Here is a 17,239-nt window from a genome sequence, read left to right on the forward strand (position 1 = left end):
CCACTTTTTGGGTAGCCAAAAGTGGCCAATATGCCAGATGAGCAGATCTCTGCATTTATACCAGCATTTATACCAGCAGCAATATCTCCTTGTAACTCCTGGCTGTAGCTCCTCTGACACATCCCAAGATTAAATTCACCTCTTTCATGGCAATTCTAACTAGTGGCTAATATTTATCCCATGATTAATGAGCAAGTATGCAGTAATTAACTTAGCACCATAGTCAACATATAATGAGTCCTTGCACTACAGTAGAAATTTTATGTGAAATCTCATAGACAAACACATAGTGTTATTGGATTTGATTCTTTCCATTAATCCAGTCTCCAGCTATCTGCTTTTTATTTCTGATCATTTGTGTTGATACAGACTCCTAAATGTTTACATTAGGTCAGTGGAAGGGTGTATAGTAATACTTGCCACAAAGATAGATTGTGATTAATGTAGATTAAAACTTCAGCTGCGTGTCTTTGTGTTACCAGGAAGTCATTATTTCACACAAGCTGCTTGGTTACAAGGTGATGAGTACATTAGGTCTGGATAAATTAAGATAAACAGACATGGTTTTCCTTTAGTATTTCCTCAAGATTACTGGGGAATTGGGAATGCTCTTTCCCTCTTGTGCAACCACACAGTGCTTTTACTCTTTTTGGGCTATTTATTTGAGAAACAAAGAACATTTAAATTGTCCCTTCGGACTTTAGCATGACTTCACTCTTGTGTATTCTATATATATGTATATCAGAAGGACACTTTACATTTCAAAAGCAACAGTTCTCAGTTTTTTGAAGACAGCTGCTTATTTCAAGAAAGCTTCTCATTTGCAAGGGTAGCCTCAGCTCTCAGCAAGAGAGATCACTGCAGTGATGTAACTAACTCTGCTGATAAGCTTGCTTTTTCCTCAAATGCAGTTTGCCTAGTTTTCAGCTTGGGAAACTTCTTTAAATTCTCCAGTGACTTTGCCAGCTAGACAACGACAGCATCAGAGTGTGAATCACACCATTTCAATGGGCTGATTGTGAAATAAATATGAACAGGAACAGCAGGGGGTAGCTTTTCTTTAGCAGTCACAATTTCCTTTTCACTATATGCCCTTAAAATGCCCAGGCAGACCATTAGCAGAGGGGAAGATTGATAGAATTGCATTTACATCTTAAATCAAGCCAAGTTCTCTCTTCCCCAGCCACAACCCTTCCAAAACATCAAACAAACAAACAAAACAAAACAAACCAAGAAAAGCTGCAGCCGAATAGAAAGGAGGAAAATAAATTGTAATTTGATTAGCTTTCCAATGGAAATTAGCTTAATGGTCCAAAATTGAAAGTATAGATGTTTAAGACTTTGGCTGGTTCTATACATGAAAGATATAGCACTCCAACTAGAGTGATTCTTCATTCAAAATATTTCTCTTTGTGCCATCCCTCAGTGCTTTCCTCACTACATTACCCAGCTGTAATGTGGTCTCACTTTTGTGTCACTACTTCTTGTTTCTTTTGGGAATAATTATAAACCAAAAGTTTATAAAACTGTGAGAATAAGTAGACCCTTCTGCTGAGGAAGGCCCCTGAGCCAGCCTTGGCTCTGTCCCCACCCGGGTGGGGACCATGAGGACACATCCCTGGCCTGGCACCTGCTGCCCTGGGCTCTGCTTACCCAGGGCTGGCTTACCCCAGTGCTGGGAGCTCTCTGGGGAGCTCCCTGAGAAGAGCCCTGCAGGCAGAGGGGCCTGTCCAGCACCTCATCCTTGCAAATGCTCTCAAAATTGCCTGTGAGGATGACAGGGCAATCTCTGGGTGTAGGCAAGACCCACCACAAGCTGCAGTCTTATTCTCATAGCAAACTATCAACTGTACCATGTATGTATGCAGCTACACTCCGTGCATCTTCAACTCATTCTCTCCTCAGTCATCCGACTTACACAAAACCAAACTGAAATCACACTTGTAGGGACACTTAGTCATCTGGGAACACATGTAATATGTGATTCAGAAGCAGAGAGAGATCCTTTTCCTGTTTTATTCTTAGCAAAAGAATTTAAAACAGAAATGTTGTTCAGGTTTAGGTGGCAATTACATCTGAAACACAGTCTGTTGTTAACACCGGTTTCTGACATTGTCTGGTATTTATTTTGCCTTTGTTTCAAGGCAAGCTGGCAGAACAAAAATACAATTACTAAGTTTATGGATTTTTTAAAAATTAAAATGAACCTCCACTCGTTTTTATCACTTCTGGATATTAGCAAGTAGAGTAGATGCTCAGCTATCCCTCTCTATTGTTTGTATTCCTTAGAAGAGTGTTTTAGCTGTACAAGGTATTTGTCACATCATTTGGTTTCAAGGGACTGACAAAGCTCTGAATTTGTGTTGTGTCACCAGCTCACAGGACTCCAAAGGTTTCTCTGTGAGAAACAAGAAATAATGTGACTGATTTACTCTTGCTTTGGCTTCAGGGCTTTTGTGCTACTAAGGCCAACTGAATTGAACAAGTTTTAATCTAAAGTGAGAATGTGGATCCACAGGAGTCTGTGACTTGTGTTACTGACTTCAGAGATGGCAGGATTTCTTCCAGCATGCTTAGTTATAAAACCTGAAAGCCATGTTCAGGAAGAAAGCAGGGCTAAGAAACCTGACGTATTGTGTGGACTTGTACCTTGCCTTCTCAGCCAGTAGAGATGAGAATTTATCTTACCTTGCAATTGCTGGAATACTGTTGTTTGTAGCCAGAAATACACACAACAGCACAAGCTATGACATTTACAGTTTTCTAGGCAAGAATAAGTAGAAAGCTGTGCCTGCTAGCATGCTAAGCAGCTACTAAAAAGCTCTTGTGTAGGCAGTGGTTCAGCAAAGTCTCTTTGGATTCTTGTTTGGCTCAGATTGGATTGTTATACAGAGCTGCACTTTCAGTCTCATAAATTTATTCTTTCAGTGACATAATTCTTCTGAAAGGTGCTGGAATACCAGTCCTAAAAAATAAAGCCTCTCATCTCCTTGCATATTAACCACAGTGCAGACAAGAGCTCCTTGGAGGGACAGCAGAGAGCTTAGACCTTGCATTTTTCAACATTTGAATTCCCCAGGGGGCTTGTATCAGGGACAAATTTGGTAGATGAATACATTTATTGATATCACCTCCAGTACACTCCTTGGTGGCTGACATAAATTTTCATCAGGAGCGCAATCAGGGAGGGTGGGAAGCTGACCACCAATGATAAAACCTGGAGCTATCTGCCACATCTGCATGTGAGAGAGAGAGAGAGGGGAGGATGGAAGGCAAGGCAGAGAGAGAGAGAAAGGGGGAGAGAGAGAGAGGAGGATGGAAGGCAAGGCAGAGAGAGAGGGAGAGAGAGAGAGAGGAGGATGGAAGGCAAGGCAGAGAGAGAGAGAAAGGGAGAGAGAGAGGAGGATGGAAGGCAAGGCAGAGAGAGAGAGAGGGAGAGAGAGAGAGAGGAGGATGGAAGGCAAGGCAGAGAGAGAGAGAGAGGGAGAGAGAGAGAGAGGAGGATGGAAGGCAAGGCAGAGAGAGAGAGAGGGAGAGAGAGAGAGAGGAGGATGGAAGGCAAGGCAGAGAGAGAGAGAGAGGGGGAGAGAAAGAGAGGAGAATGGAAGGCAAGGCAGAGAGAGAGGAGAGAGGGAGAGAGAGAGAGGAGGATGGAAGGCAAGGCAGAGAGAGAGAGGAGAGAGGAGGATGGAAGGCAAGGCAGAGGGAGAGAGGGAGAGAGAGAGAGAGGAGGATGGAAGGCAAGGCAGAGAGAGAGAGGAGAGAGGAGGATGGAAGGCAAGGCTCAGCAGGAAAGAGTGAATAACTTGAAATACTGCTGCTGTAAACATGAGCAAGGCTCCCTCCACAAAACCCTGCTATTGTAACCCTGACTGCAGTGTTACTAAAGAATGGTGTTACCTTGGGGAAACTCACACACAGGAGTGGTCTCAGAGCCCAGGCAGGGTCCAGACAAGGCACTTGTGTGTTATGGGAACAAGGCAGCTCTGCCTGTGCCATGGCCAGAGAGGGAGCCAGGCTGAAAGCACCACTGTTATTCACTAAGCAAGTTACTCCAAGCTAAAATTGACTTTTCTTAGCAAGGCAGTGAAGGCTTAAGCCTCTAAATCCTGCATTACTTGAATCAATAGGCCTTGCAGTCACTGAAAAGAGTATCCCTGACAAGGCTAAAGCACATAATCTCCCGTCTCCCTGGTGCTGATGGCCGAGTTCCCACAGTGTCTCTGGGAAATACCATTATCCCATCATGGAGACAGCGGCCAGGACAGAGACAAGCCAGGCTGTGCCTGCACTGCAGGGACAGACAACACTCTGTGCTGTCCTGGGCCCTGCCATCCTCCAGAGCACCCTCTGGGTGCAGGACACTGCTGCTGCTGCCTGAGTGCCGCTCTGCTGCAAGGGTGGGTTGGACACTGCCTGCAGAGAGGGCTGGTCAGCACAGACAGGGCAAATGATTTGGGAACTGGTCTGAGGCAGCACAGGGAAGTGATTCCTGTTCCCCAGCTCTGCTGTCCTGGACCACAGGACTCTCCATTTTCATATGTTTTCCTTCAGGGAAAGTACCCAGTGCCAGGTTTGTACTAGCAAGACCAACAGATTTCAGAACACCTACTTTATTTTCTGACCCAGATGGCTTTACCTGCTTCTATAACTATTTTATGTAAGAAGAACAGGCTATTGAGCAGTAGCATTAGTTTCCTCAATATATATGCAAATTTTAAAGAATAACAATAACAGGAAAGAAAAAAGAAGCCTGTACCATGGAGAAAGCAAAAAGGACTTTTGCTTAATTATCATGGGGAAAGGGCATTGCAGCACCAGCCCAGAGACAGCTCTGAGATCCTGCCTGCCTTGCCCATTGCTCATAGCTTGGCCAAACCACACAGATCCCCAGCAGAATCTTACTGCTATCAAGGAAGAGAAAATAAAATAAAACACATGGGATCAACCCCAGCTTCAAATGCAGGCACAGAGTGCTGCCAAATCAGGCTTCCCTCCGTGCCAGGAAAGTGCCAGTGCTGTGCACCAGCACCCCCAGACTCAGGGCAATGCAAGGCTGCACAACCTCTGCACCAAATTCCAGCTGATTTGGTGTACAGAAAGACTCAGCAAAGGGTACTGCTGCACAGCAAGCTAAAAACGTGATAAACAGATGAGACCTTACCCAGGAGGCCAGGGTTTTCAAAAAGTCTTGTCCTGAGCTGGAAGCTTGCAGAGCAGTTAAGCCCTGCTCTGAAGCAAGAAGTGGCACCTTCACCACAGCAAACAGCTGAGTCACTTTGGGCTTTGAGGTGCTGCTTAAATACACAGGGCTCTCTCTGTTTTACTGTTTTTATGTTTTACCTTTCCTATTTTTCAATATAATCAGAAATTCATTTCATGAGGTGTCTCATGACAGCCTCCAACTATTTTAAAACCAACATTTTCATTAAGCAGGTGGATTTTGGTATGAAGAAATCTGCAACTTGCAAGGGCTTTTATCAAAAGTTGGCGGACAACCTGATAGACTGCTCAAGCATTGGAGGAATTTCTGGCTGCATAGCGAGTCCCTAGATTTTTAGAAAAATATTATTGTTTGAGTTTTCAGTAAATTGGAAGCAAAAAGACAACATAGTCAAAATTTCTTTTAATAAAAATGAGTTATGACATTATCTTTCAGGCCATATGTCTGCTTTTGCTATGGAATAGTCCTCATGTAACAGTAAATAAATGCAGTGAAGAGCACTCCGAGATGTGGTGACACCATCAGCCTCAAGAGTTAATGCAAAATTGTGAGAGTGGTCCCAAGCCCTTGAAGCCCCATGCTCACTGAAAGGAAGAACTTGATAAAGATGTGTCTGTGCTGGAGACATCCCCAGAGTGATGGTTATAGCTACAGAGACACTGACTGACTCCTGCAGTGCTCCCTCCTAATGCCAGCCTCAGCACAGTCCCACAGCCTGGAAGGGCTGTAAATAACAGCTTCTCCATAGAGGCAATCCTTAGGCAAATTTTGACTATAATATATTTTGATCCTTTCCCCCTTCCCCTCCTGTAGCTCTAAATTCCATTTCCATGTCCATTTTGAATACTGCCTATTGGCCTTTGTGAAGAACAGCCTGTGTTTCCCTGTTACAGACCTTCTCTGCCCAAGGCAGGGAATGCACCAGAATTAATAAGTGGCTTTGCATACATGATTGGATAAAAACAGTCACTGAAAAGATTCTGGAGTTTCAAGGGCTTTGGTAGCTGAGTATCTGGCTCACAGCTGTGCCAGGTGCCTCAGACTGAAAGGACTCCCAGTGCCTGGTGTCACTTGCAAGTTCTCCTGAAGTCACCACTGAGCTTCTTAGAGAAAGAAGAAATTATTTACTCATACTTGGACCATAAATTGAATGAACTCAAAGATCAAGGATAATCTTGCTGATGAGCTACAAATAGAAATAGCTGAGAAGAAAGTATTTGTCTTTGTTTAACTGAATTGCAGATTCTGCATGCTGAGATAGGCAGTAGTGCTGATGAGATACCAGATATTGGAAAATACTTATTTGGGTCCGAGTCAACTATGCAAGTAAATCTGGCCCAGGGAAAAGATGTGGGTGAGGAAATTAAACTCGAGTACTCTGTGTTTTTTCAGGTAAAAAAAAAAAAAAAAAACAACCTGAACTCTTTTTGAGGGTAGCTGAGCAAAAACCTCGCAGCAGATTATCTCAGCAATTTTCCTCTTCACAAAATAGCTATTTGGGATGGGGTTTTGTTGTGGGGTTTTTTTAATGTTGGGGGTTTTGTTGTTGTTGTTGTTGTTGGTTTTGGCTGTTTGTTTGGGGGTTTTATTGTTTGTTTGTTTTGTTGTTTTTGGTTTGGTTGCGTTTTGGGGGGGGGGTTGGTAAGGTTTTTTTGGTGGGGTTTCTTTTGGTTGGTTGGTTGGTTGGTTGGTTGGTTGGTTGGTTGGTTGGTTGGTGGTTTTTTTTGTTTTTTTAAATTTGATTAAGTGTTTTGGTGAAGCCTGGATCCAGCCTTTTCTTTCCTAAGTCATCCTTGGCAGCAGCTGGGTTGCTGACTTGTAGTGCTGGGAGACCACTTATGCTGTTCAGAAAACTGCTGTTCTGGCAGAGCAACTCCATTTTAGCAGCTTGCCAAACATGACTGTGATAGAAGGATAATATTTCACTCCTACCCTCAGCTATTCTTTACAGCAATGAGATGGTGGTTAAGAGTCTGTTTCTTCACCAGCAAGACTCCCAGTCAGGAGGATCCTTTCCTTGGACCTGCACCAGGTAGCTGTGCTTGGAGCTATGGTCTTGCTGCTGGGGGCCCTCTCAAAAGGCTTCCTGTCTCCCTCTGGCCTCTTCACTGACTTGTCCAGGCAACTCTTCCTGAAAATAGGATCCAGCAGTCCTAAAATTCCCACAACCAGGACTCCCAACTTTTCTTTCCTCTCCAAGGATGTACCTCTTTACAATTCAGGAGCACATGCTGTTACTAAACCAACTGCTCTTTAAGAAGGCAAAGAAGTGCATAACAAGACAGCAATATACAGCCCTGTTCTCCTGTTTCTCCCAAGTGTTGTGGTGCACTTAACTCAGAGTTCTCTGCAACATATAGAGTATGTCATTTTCTCCAAAACAAGTTTTCCCACCTTAAGATGAATCTTCCTGGTGTACTGCAATGCCAGGGGACTGCAGTACTTCATCAGATAATTTTTGTTTTATTTAATACGTTATTAAAATCTGAATTTAAAAATTTGGGGGGTGGCATAACTTTCAAAATAACCAGTTCTTCATTCAAGGGTATCTCCAATTTACAGTACAATTAACATATAAAACAACATATGTTCAGCTCCAGGCCTGTATCCCAGCTTCTGGATTTCTCAGCTCCGTCTGGCATCTAATAAAAGAACAAAGACTCATAAATTCAACCCAGAAAGCAAAATATACCTTTATCACAGCCATATAGAGATGTATTCACTTTGCTTGAGACTATGAATACATAAAGCAGCCATCACAAACACTGCTGTTTTGATTGACAAATTGTGAGCAATAGAATCATAGAATGGCTTGTTTTGGAAGTAGCTTTTAAAATCATCTCATTCCAACCACACTGTCAGGATGGGGACACTTTCCACTAGACCAGGTTGCTTGCTCAGAAGGCAATCCGACCCAGCCTTCAACACTTCTGCAGATGAGGCTTCCACAAATTCTAGAGGCAACCTGTTCCAGTGCCTCACCAACCCCACAGGAAAGAATCCAGCCTAAATCTACTCTTTTTCAGTTTGAAGCCATTCCTTGTCGTGTCACCTGTCCTTGTAAAAAGTTCCTCTCTATATTTCTTGTAAGCTTCCTTCAAGTACTGGAAGGCTGTAATTAGGTCACCCTGATGTTTTCTCTTCTCCAGGCAGAAAAATTCCAATTCTGCTAGCCTTTCCTCACAGGAGAGCTGCTCCATCCCTTCAGTCAACTTGATGGCCTCCTCTGGACTCCCTGCAACAGGTCCATGTCCTTCCTGTGCTGGGGAAGTTTCCTATTTAGAAGGATTTCTCTCTATCTGCAGCCTATGTAGCCCCACAGTTCAGGGAAGAGGATGAGGGCCTATGACACTTTGAGAGCCCTGTGCTTTTCCTTACACGTATTTCTGTTGTTTGAGATGCTCACCAGGCTGTTTTCCTTCTGGAATGAAAAGAGCCAGTGGTGTTTGTTTTTGTTACCCTCCTTCCCTCTTTCCCTGCTCTGGGCAGGAAAGCTCTTGCAGCTCTGCCTCTCAGGCTGGCAGGAAATTTAAGACGGCAGTAAGCTGCTGCTCGGACCACCCCCAGACTTTTCTTCCTGTTCATGCAGGAGACTATTTAATTGAGGGCTGATTTGTCCAGCTTATTCACTGATGCTCAGCAGTACCTACCCAACCAGCAGGAGTGATTTTTTTCCCCTCCCTTCCTCCTCTTTTGGACAAACTGCCCGCGATGAAGATGCTGCTGCTGCTGGCTGCTCTGCTCTCTGCTGCCCTGCCAGCCAGCGCAGCCCCTCCGACTTGCTACTCCAGGGTGCTGTCCCTGAGCAAGGAAATCACAGAGTCCTTCCAGGAGCTGCAGACCTCCAGGACTGTGGTGAGTCCACCTAAAATCTGCTCCTGCACAGGCACTGCAGGTTGCCACTCGTGAGAGAGATTTCTCTCCAAACAAAATCGCAGCGAGCTTTTCCTCCTTCCCGCAGGACGCGTGCGTGGGGACGCTGCCCAGGCTGTACTTGGACATACACGTAAGTCCGCGCTCTTCTTTCTTACTGTTGTGCAGGGAAAGCGATGGAAAGTAAGAATAACTCTTAATATTATACCCCAGAGGAGGGATTTAAAAGGATTTTTAAAAGTTTAATTAACTAGGTAGATGAGTGATGAAAAAAAAAATCGTCTCAGTTTGAACCTGATTAAAATCCCAATGGACTTCCTGAGATTTAACTTGATTAAAAATTTTGAAATTAGGAAATCAATGTTTTTTAAGTTATTACCATATGCACAATTAATTTACTGTGACAGAGCCTTTTCAGAAGTTAAATAAGTACAACAAAGCTTTGAGTAATAGTGTAAAAGAAGAAACATAGAATTAACTTTCTTCACTCAATAGCTCTACATCATTTTATATCCTGAGTGGTTTTTGGCATCTAGTTTCAATAAAAAGCAAAGCAGGAATACCTTGCTGGCTTTTTCTCTTGTTGAATACAGAAAGAAACAGTGTGCCTGAGGATATGGAAGTGTGATACTGAGGGAAGAAAAAAGCAATAGTTGTCTCCCAGCTAAGAAAAAATAACCTGCACATACAGTTAGTGTCCTAGTGTTCTGCAGTGGGGTGTTTGATAAGTTTTGCTTCTTTTTCCAGTGTTCAATAGAATAGATTAAAATAGAAAATATCAGACAAAACAAATTTCTGACACATTTTTCCATAAGCAACTACACCAAGGCTTGTAATTCAGGACTCTCTAGATCCCAGTTCCAGAGCTGCCAGCGTCTCACATCATGGCAAAGACCATGGAATATGATTCCAGTGCCCCAGTTTCCCTGACTTTAAAACAAAAGCTGGGATATTTATTTACCTGCTTCACAAGGACATTGTGAAATTCATGCTGTCTGTGTTTTATTTTGATAACACAAAGTTTGATGTAAAAATTACTTCAAAAAAACAGGACTGGTCATGGTTTCTGCTATTGTACAGGAAGAGAGGAACCAAGTCTGTGAGATCTTGATAATCTCTTCGTCTGCTAAATCATGTGCTCTCTAAAAAGGGAGAGAGTGCACCTCTTCTGTAGAATACTCACCTACTGTGGGAGCAGATTTGACTGTATTGGAGCTGCTGCCTCCTAAAGCATGTGAGAAATTAGCTGGCAGACTAAACCTGTACATATGCAATTTTCCAAGCACTTATTTGGACCCAGCATCTTTGTTATAAAATACTGACAAATAATTTGCCTGACTAAAGGTTGCATAGATTACATGTACACAGAGGTAGGAATTCAAGGTTCCCACACAGCAGTAAGAATTTTGGAAGTGGCGGGCTTGACATAAATCTGTGTTTGTGCAGGGTTACACAGACCTCTTTTGCGTGCTTTGCAGAATTACTGTGTGTTGGCAAAACTCCGTGACTTTGTGGCCTACCCTGGCTGTGACAGAGTGGTTGAGGTGAATGAGCTGAAGGAAAAAGCCCGGAGCCTGTACACCATCCTGATCTCCTACTGCAGAAGGGTAGGTCAAGATGCATCAACAGGGACAGAGTCCCTGCTTTCAGCCCTGCCTGTCCCCACACTGTCCCCTGACCACCAAAACTCCATCCCAAGCTTCTCACTGGGCTATCTTCTGCCTTCCTCCTTATTTACTTTTCTTTTTTTTTTTTTTCCTTTTTTTTTTTTTTTTTTTTAATGTTTCTCCAGGACCTGGTGTTTCTCACTGATGACTGTAATGCTCTGGAAATTCCTATTTCACCTCCCATTGAACACTCCATCACTGAGAGCTAAAAGACAGTTAACCCAAAGGTTATACCTGGGAAAGTTTCAAGGAGACCAAAAGTCAAAATATGTATGTGCAGTCTATAACATTAACAACTAAGATATTTTTCAAGCACACTAGCAATATAATCTCAGACCTACCCATTTTTCTCTGCCTTGGCAGGAAATGAATTGCATGCCTTGCATACCTACTGAGCTGCTGGGGAATCTACCATTAGGGAGCAGTTTCTCATTTGGCAAGGTACAATATTTCAGCTTAGCCAAATGTATAAAGTATGTTTTGTTTAAACATCAAAAACTAGATTTTTTATTTTTACTCTTTTATGAATAACTAGACTCATATATATATTCTCTCTTGACTTAGCTGTTTTTCTTGTATTAGATGGCCATGGAAGGGACCATATTTTTTTTCTTAGAATGTTTGATAGAAGAAGAGTAATGCTGTTCTGACAGATTTCTCTGCCTGTATAGCTCATATATATATATCTTGATAGTTTTTGATGTCAGATTTGTGAGAATAGAGGTGAAAGAACATGTCTCTCTGGAAAACTAAATAAAAACAATCTTCTAATCCAAGATGCTTGTGTTGCAGTGTGTCTTTCAAGATCAAGCTGAAAGGTGTCACTCTTATAAACTTACTTTTCACAGTCACTTGCAAGTTGTTTTTCCCAGCATAACCTTTGTTTCCATAGCAATGCAAACTTTGTTGTGTCTGCATACTTTGACAATGTGTAAGTTTCTACTTGTAGAATTTTTCTATACTAGAAACAATTTGTTTGATGAAATTAGTGATTTGTTTTTAATGGTATTTCTGGGTTGTGAGATAAATTCTGAGCCAGAGGCTCAGAAAGCCTATTAAAATTTCAGACAGTTTTTGAGACATAACCCATATAGCTGAGCCAGCAGGATTAATAAAACTTCCAGACAGTAATTCCAAAGTCATGGGTGTCTTCAGAATGTGCAGCACATGAGACCTTCACAACCAACAGCTCTTTGGTGTCAAGAATAGAAAATATCTTCCCCATATCCTTGGAAGTAGCTGCTGTTACCTCAGAGAGACCCTTCCTTCCCCCAGTGCAAGTAATTCCTCTCTCTCTAGAATAGTATTTGTTGACCATTTATCTACAGCACTGCCAGCCCTGGTGACTTGGTCAGTGGTCTCATCACATTTTATAAAAGCCCCATCTTCCATAACTGGGTGTTTGCACAACAATCACAGCTCCTCTGCTTGGCATCCTAATGGTACAAATCAACATGTTCGACAACTGTTATGTAAATAAGAGAATAATAAGATTAATTCAAAGCAAAAAGAGTGTTGGGGATGGGCAGGAAAGGGTTTTTTCTTCATTATGGAATCACCTTGTTTTGTTGAAACTACTAGTCTGGTTTTAGCAATAGAAAATTTGACTGTGCCTTTCAGTCATAGATAAAGGGTGAAAATCTGACCCCAGGAGAGGTACAGGGGGAAGAAGTAAATGAGGGCTTTTCTTTCCAGTTTGTTTCAATTCTAAGCGTACATTCAAGGAAAGAGCCTATCAGACTTTGTAATTCCCTCTTGAAGATTAGGTCCTCATGTGCTAACCCTACTAATCTTTTACATGAGCCATTCTGCCCACAGTGGTTTCACTCCAGTGTCTCTACAAGCATCTGGCAGAGACAGTAGCGACTCAGCAATCTAATCTAGTACCAGGCAGAACTCAAAAACATGCAACAGCTCAGACAGTCCTACCACCAGGAAAATCATTTGCCTTTCAGAACCCTTCTCTCCCAGCCAACAGCCTCTGTACAGCACCCAACACACTCTAGGGACACCAATACCTATTTTTCTGCATCACCTGGACATGCCCAAGGCAAACTCCTTCCACAACAGCCATATTCTGCAATTGGGGCATGCTGGCAGGTAGCCTGGTACCCACAGAAGGAGTGTGTAAGCACTGGCAGGATCAAGATCCAGGATCCCTGGATCAAGAAGAAGTACAGGTAGAGTTGAACCATTTGCTGTGAGGCTCCACATTCAAATTTTTGCTCCCTCTCACCAGGGAGTGAGACCCCTCCTGGGGAAGCAAGCAGCGCTGGGATAACATCAAGTTCTATCCACTTCCATAAAAGTACCAAAACCACATGACAGCTTCTGTTTTTCATATCTTTATACAAAGCCAGCCATGGATGAGCCCTGCAAGAAAGTGTGGTACAGTCACCACAGGCCATGGTGCTTACAAAGCTCACCCAGGGACTGCACAGTACACATGCCTGGAAACCGGCACAGCAGAACCTGTTACTTTTTGGCTGTTTTTCCACCTCCAGATGTCAAAGGTTTCAAACACTGGCCTGTTGTAAAGTTTGTATTGTCACTTGGCTAGCAAACTGCAGAGGAGGATGTGTTTCCTCTCCTGCAGAAGCTCATACCACAGTGCCTAGAACCAGACCTTGGGTAAGTGTGCAGGTAACCGTGGCACTTCTGCCCCTGCTGCTTTCCTGCTCCAGGGACACACACTCTCTGAAATGGAGTATTTGATGAGGATTTTCTCATGGATCTTCTCAAAACTCCTCTTTATTGAGGCTAATAAGCCTTCCCTAGACATTTTGATGAAATGTGTGATCCTAACTCCAGATTTCTCCCGTGATGTTCCCATCCCTGCAACCATCTTCCAAATATATTTTCACCTGTTTTAGGTCGATTACTTATGTGAAGAAAATGTAACCTTATTCACTTAGTAATAAATATCTTGCAAGAAGTCTTTGGAATTGGAAACAGGACAGAAATCATTGTTTTATTTGCACTGTTTTAGTTAGTGACTTTAGCTTTTTCATGACTGACAGGGACACACTCTGCAGTGCCCTCAGCACGGCTGCTTACCAACAGCTCTGCTCTGCACTGGTACATCCTAGTTCTGCAGAAGCTGCAAAAAGCAAGTTGGTGCTTTGGGGACTGTACACACTTGAATGGACTTTAAAAGCCTATCCCCATTTGCAGATGTTGTATATTTTATTCCTAGAATCAGGTTTTTCTGGTTGTTGGTGGGCTTTTACAAGTATATTCCCTATGGCTTATGCTGTGACTCTCTCTACATCTCATATGACATTTTTAATGGAAAGTCTGCTGAGAGCAAAGCACTGCTCTTTCAGTTTGCAGTAACCTCCTGTCATTCAGACTGTCTTAATAAGATTTGTGATTAGATGAAACCTTTTTTTGAACAATGTATTTTTCAAGGTTTTCACAGTCCAGGGCCAAAAAAACCCCACACGGATAAAGAGATACAATACACTTGTGATTTGGCAAGAAAACATCCACCCCTCCCTTTCAGTACAACATTAAGTTTAGCAACTTTTTAAGTCACCAGGTATATAAAGAGCAGTGGAGCCATTCATGCAGCTGAGCATTTATTCCTGCAACACAGCAGTCCAGACTCATTAGGGCTCTGGCCAACAAGGGAGACTGTGGAGGGATTAAGAAGGACATATTTGTTGTAATGTGCCAACTGGCAGCTTGCCCAGTTATTGCAGAATATTGCTATAAGCACATCATTAAGAAACTGCACTCAGTTTGTACAGTGATTAGGGAAGAACTGTAGAAAGACAAAGCATCTGTTCTGTTTTCTTGCCTGTTGAAGGAGGTTTGTTGGAAGGTGCAGTTAATCCTAGGAATAGATTTTCTTTTGGAGACTTCCCTGGCTCTGCAGGAAGCCTCACTAAAGACCTACCCTAGGATTACTAAACTCTCCCTTATATTATATGGAATCCCAAGGTCCTGGGTACTGTCTTTGCAAATCTATTAAAAATATCAATTTCTAATTTTGCAAAAAAATTCATAGATCAATTTTACTGGAACCAACTCCTTTCCCTTCGCTTTTTTTCCCAGTCAAATTGGCTTGACTTAAGTAGGCACTCTGATCACTTAACTCCTCATACATTGGGTTTTGTGAAATCAGGAAGGATGGCAGACTTCAAACAAATAATTAGGTCATTCAGGGTGATGAAGTTCCATGATGATGATAGAATGTGATTTGCTAGTAATTAAAGTGGTACAAATATTATGGGTTTTTTGTTTGGTTTGGTTTGGTTTGTTTTGGGGGGTATTTTGTTGGGTTTTTTTTTTTGGTTGTTTTTTTTTTTTTGTTATGAGAAGGGAAAGCTTTAATGCAGCATTGGGGAAGAATCTGATCTTTTAGGCTGTACACTTTGAGCAGAGCGCTGCTTTGTCCAAACACCACATTTGGAAGTACCCATTTGTCCATTGCACCATTTCCAATGCTTGAGGTGTTTGCAGGTTGCCTTAATAAGATTCTGACCTAGATTTTCCAAAAATTTGCTACAATGCTAAAGTCTGGAAAATAGTGTTACCTTACAAACATTTAACCACTGTACTTGGACCACTACTTTTATCCACATTAAAATCTTCTCATTTTTGGAGTGTATGGTAGTGCAAGTGAAAATTACAATGGGCAAGCTCCAGCAACTTTATTTGTGCCATCTTTTGGGTTCACAATTTTCTTTTGCTATGGCCAGGAACCCTGTGCCATCCAGAGTAAATAAACCTGTCTGCAAGGGAGCTCTTGGTAACTAAGTCAAAATTCAGAGACAATGTCCAGAGAAGGGTCATGATTTTATTATCAAGGGATTTTTCATGGTCTAAGTTTCCTCAGGGAGGGGTGGATGTTTTCTTGACAAATTACAAGTGTATTATATCTCTTTATCAGTGGGGCTTTTTTTTTGCCCCTGGACTGTGAAAACTGGAAAACTGTATATCCTGAGAAGAATAATAAAGCAATGAACAGAAAACCTATCAAAATATTTATTTTTCTAATACAAATAACTATATAGATATATAGCCTGAAATCTTGTGTCATATTTGCAGTCTGTAAAGAGGGTGTGTTCAGACAGATAAGAGGATTTTGAAGCCAAATAGATGTGGGGGAAAGAAAAATTTCTCCAAAGATGTTTTGCAATCTATTGGAATATATTGGCATTACTTCATTAATATTCAAATCTTACACAAAGTCATAGAACAAGAAAGAAACTCAAGATCTCCAACTGCATCCCTTAAGCCCAAGACCTACCTGGCTATCACAGGTCTTTTCTGGTAGCAGCTGGCCTGAAAGACTCTGTGAAACAGTTGATCTAGAAAGCCCACAGAAGTTCAAATCAATCCATTCTAGACCCCACTTCTGTTAAAAAGTTTTACCAGAAACCAAATTTACTCACTCAAAATTTAAACCCTTTGCTTTCAGATTTATTCATCACAGAAATGGGGATTGGATTGTTATTTCTCGTCTTTGCAACATATATTAGTTGAAAGACTTCCATCTCTCTCTTCCTATTCTCCCTATTCCCTATACAAATAAAATTCTTTCAATCTTTCATTGATCAGAGGTCTAGAAAATATTTCTTGTTGCTTTTCTTTTATCCCTATTCACTTGTTTCCCATCTTTTTTGGAGCACAGTGCCTGACATTAAATATAGACATCCAGCTGAGGCTTTATCAATGTCAAGTAGTGTAGAAATAAAGATTTATTGGTATTGCCATGAAAACAGTATATTACAAAGGAGAAATTATCTCCAAGTATTTGGAGACAATATTTCACTTTTTTTTTTTAGTTTTAAAATGAATATAAAAAGTTAGAGTACAAGTTGTCCTCACTGCTCCATAGAAAAGAAAACGCTTAGGGGAAAACAGAAAAACAAAAGCAATGGATAATGAAATACAATGGCTGTTCCTTTTGCTGTCCTGTCCTAACTAGTAAACACTTGCCTTCCTAATCAGAGTGGCTGCAGCCAAGCTGCTCCTTGGCAATGGTCTCTGGTCCATGCTATCCCTTAGAACACATCCAAAACTTGTTTGGAAGACTGACATCTGCCCCAGGTCAAAACTGTGCCCAGAGCTGTTATAACAATTTCCAAGTTGCCAAGCATGCTTCAATACCTGGAATGTTCCTGACACTGAGCAAATAAATAACTGATTTTGGAGCACAGTGTTACAGTTGGTCTCCTGGGAAGAGCTGTGCTTTTCAAATTATGCATTTCATATTATTATTGAGTTCAAACACAAACCCTGAAGTAGTGAGGCAACAGACCCCAGACCTTCCCAGTCTCCTGATGACTTTGTCATTGGATAAGTACCAGATAAATGAGTTAGAAAGGTGTTACTCCTACTGAGAGATAAAGGGAAGCAAGAATGACATTTTTAGCAAACCAAGGTCAGACAGAACACTAATGACTTAGAAAGGAAAAAAAATGTTATTTGAACATCACAACCTATTTTACTTGTTTGTTTTTCA

General features: G+C 41.9%; 1 protein-coding gene across 1 annotated transcript; it reads left to right on the top strand.

Annotated features, from left to right (window-relative positions):
- Nucleotides 1–8,935: 8,935 nt before the first annotated feature.
- On the top strand, nt 8,936–10,973 carry CYTL1 (cytokine like 1; the record flags this gene model as incomplete). Its single annotated transcript, XM_084204740.1, has 4 exons — nt 8,936–9,079; nt 9,186–9,230; nt 10,576–10,704; nt 10,890–10,973. The coding sequence occupies 4 exons, from the start codon at nt 8,936–8,938 to the stop codon at nt 10,971–10,973; spliced, it is 402 nt and encodes a 133-aa protein (XP_084060866.1).
- Nucleotides 10,974–17,239: the final 6,266 nt, after the last annotated feature.

The sequence above is a fragment of the Fringilla coelebs genome (assembly GCF_963513975.1).
Source record: "Fringilla coelebs genome assembly, chromosome: 4".
Taxonomy (NCBI): domain Eukaryota; kingdom Metazoa; phylum Chordata; class Aves; order Passeriformes; family Fringillidae; genus Fringilla; species Fringilla coelebs.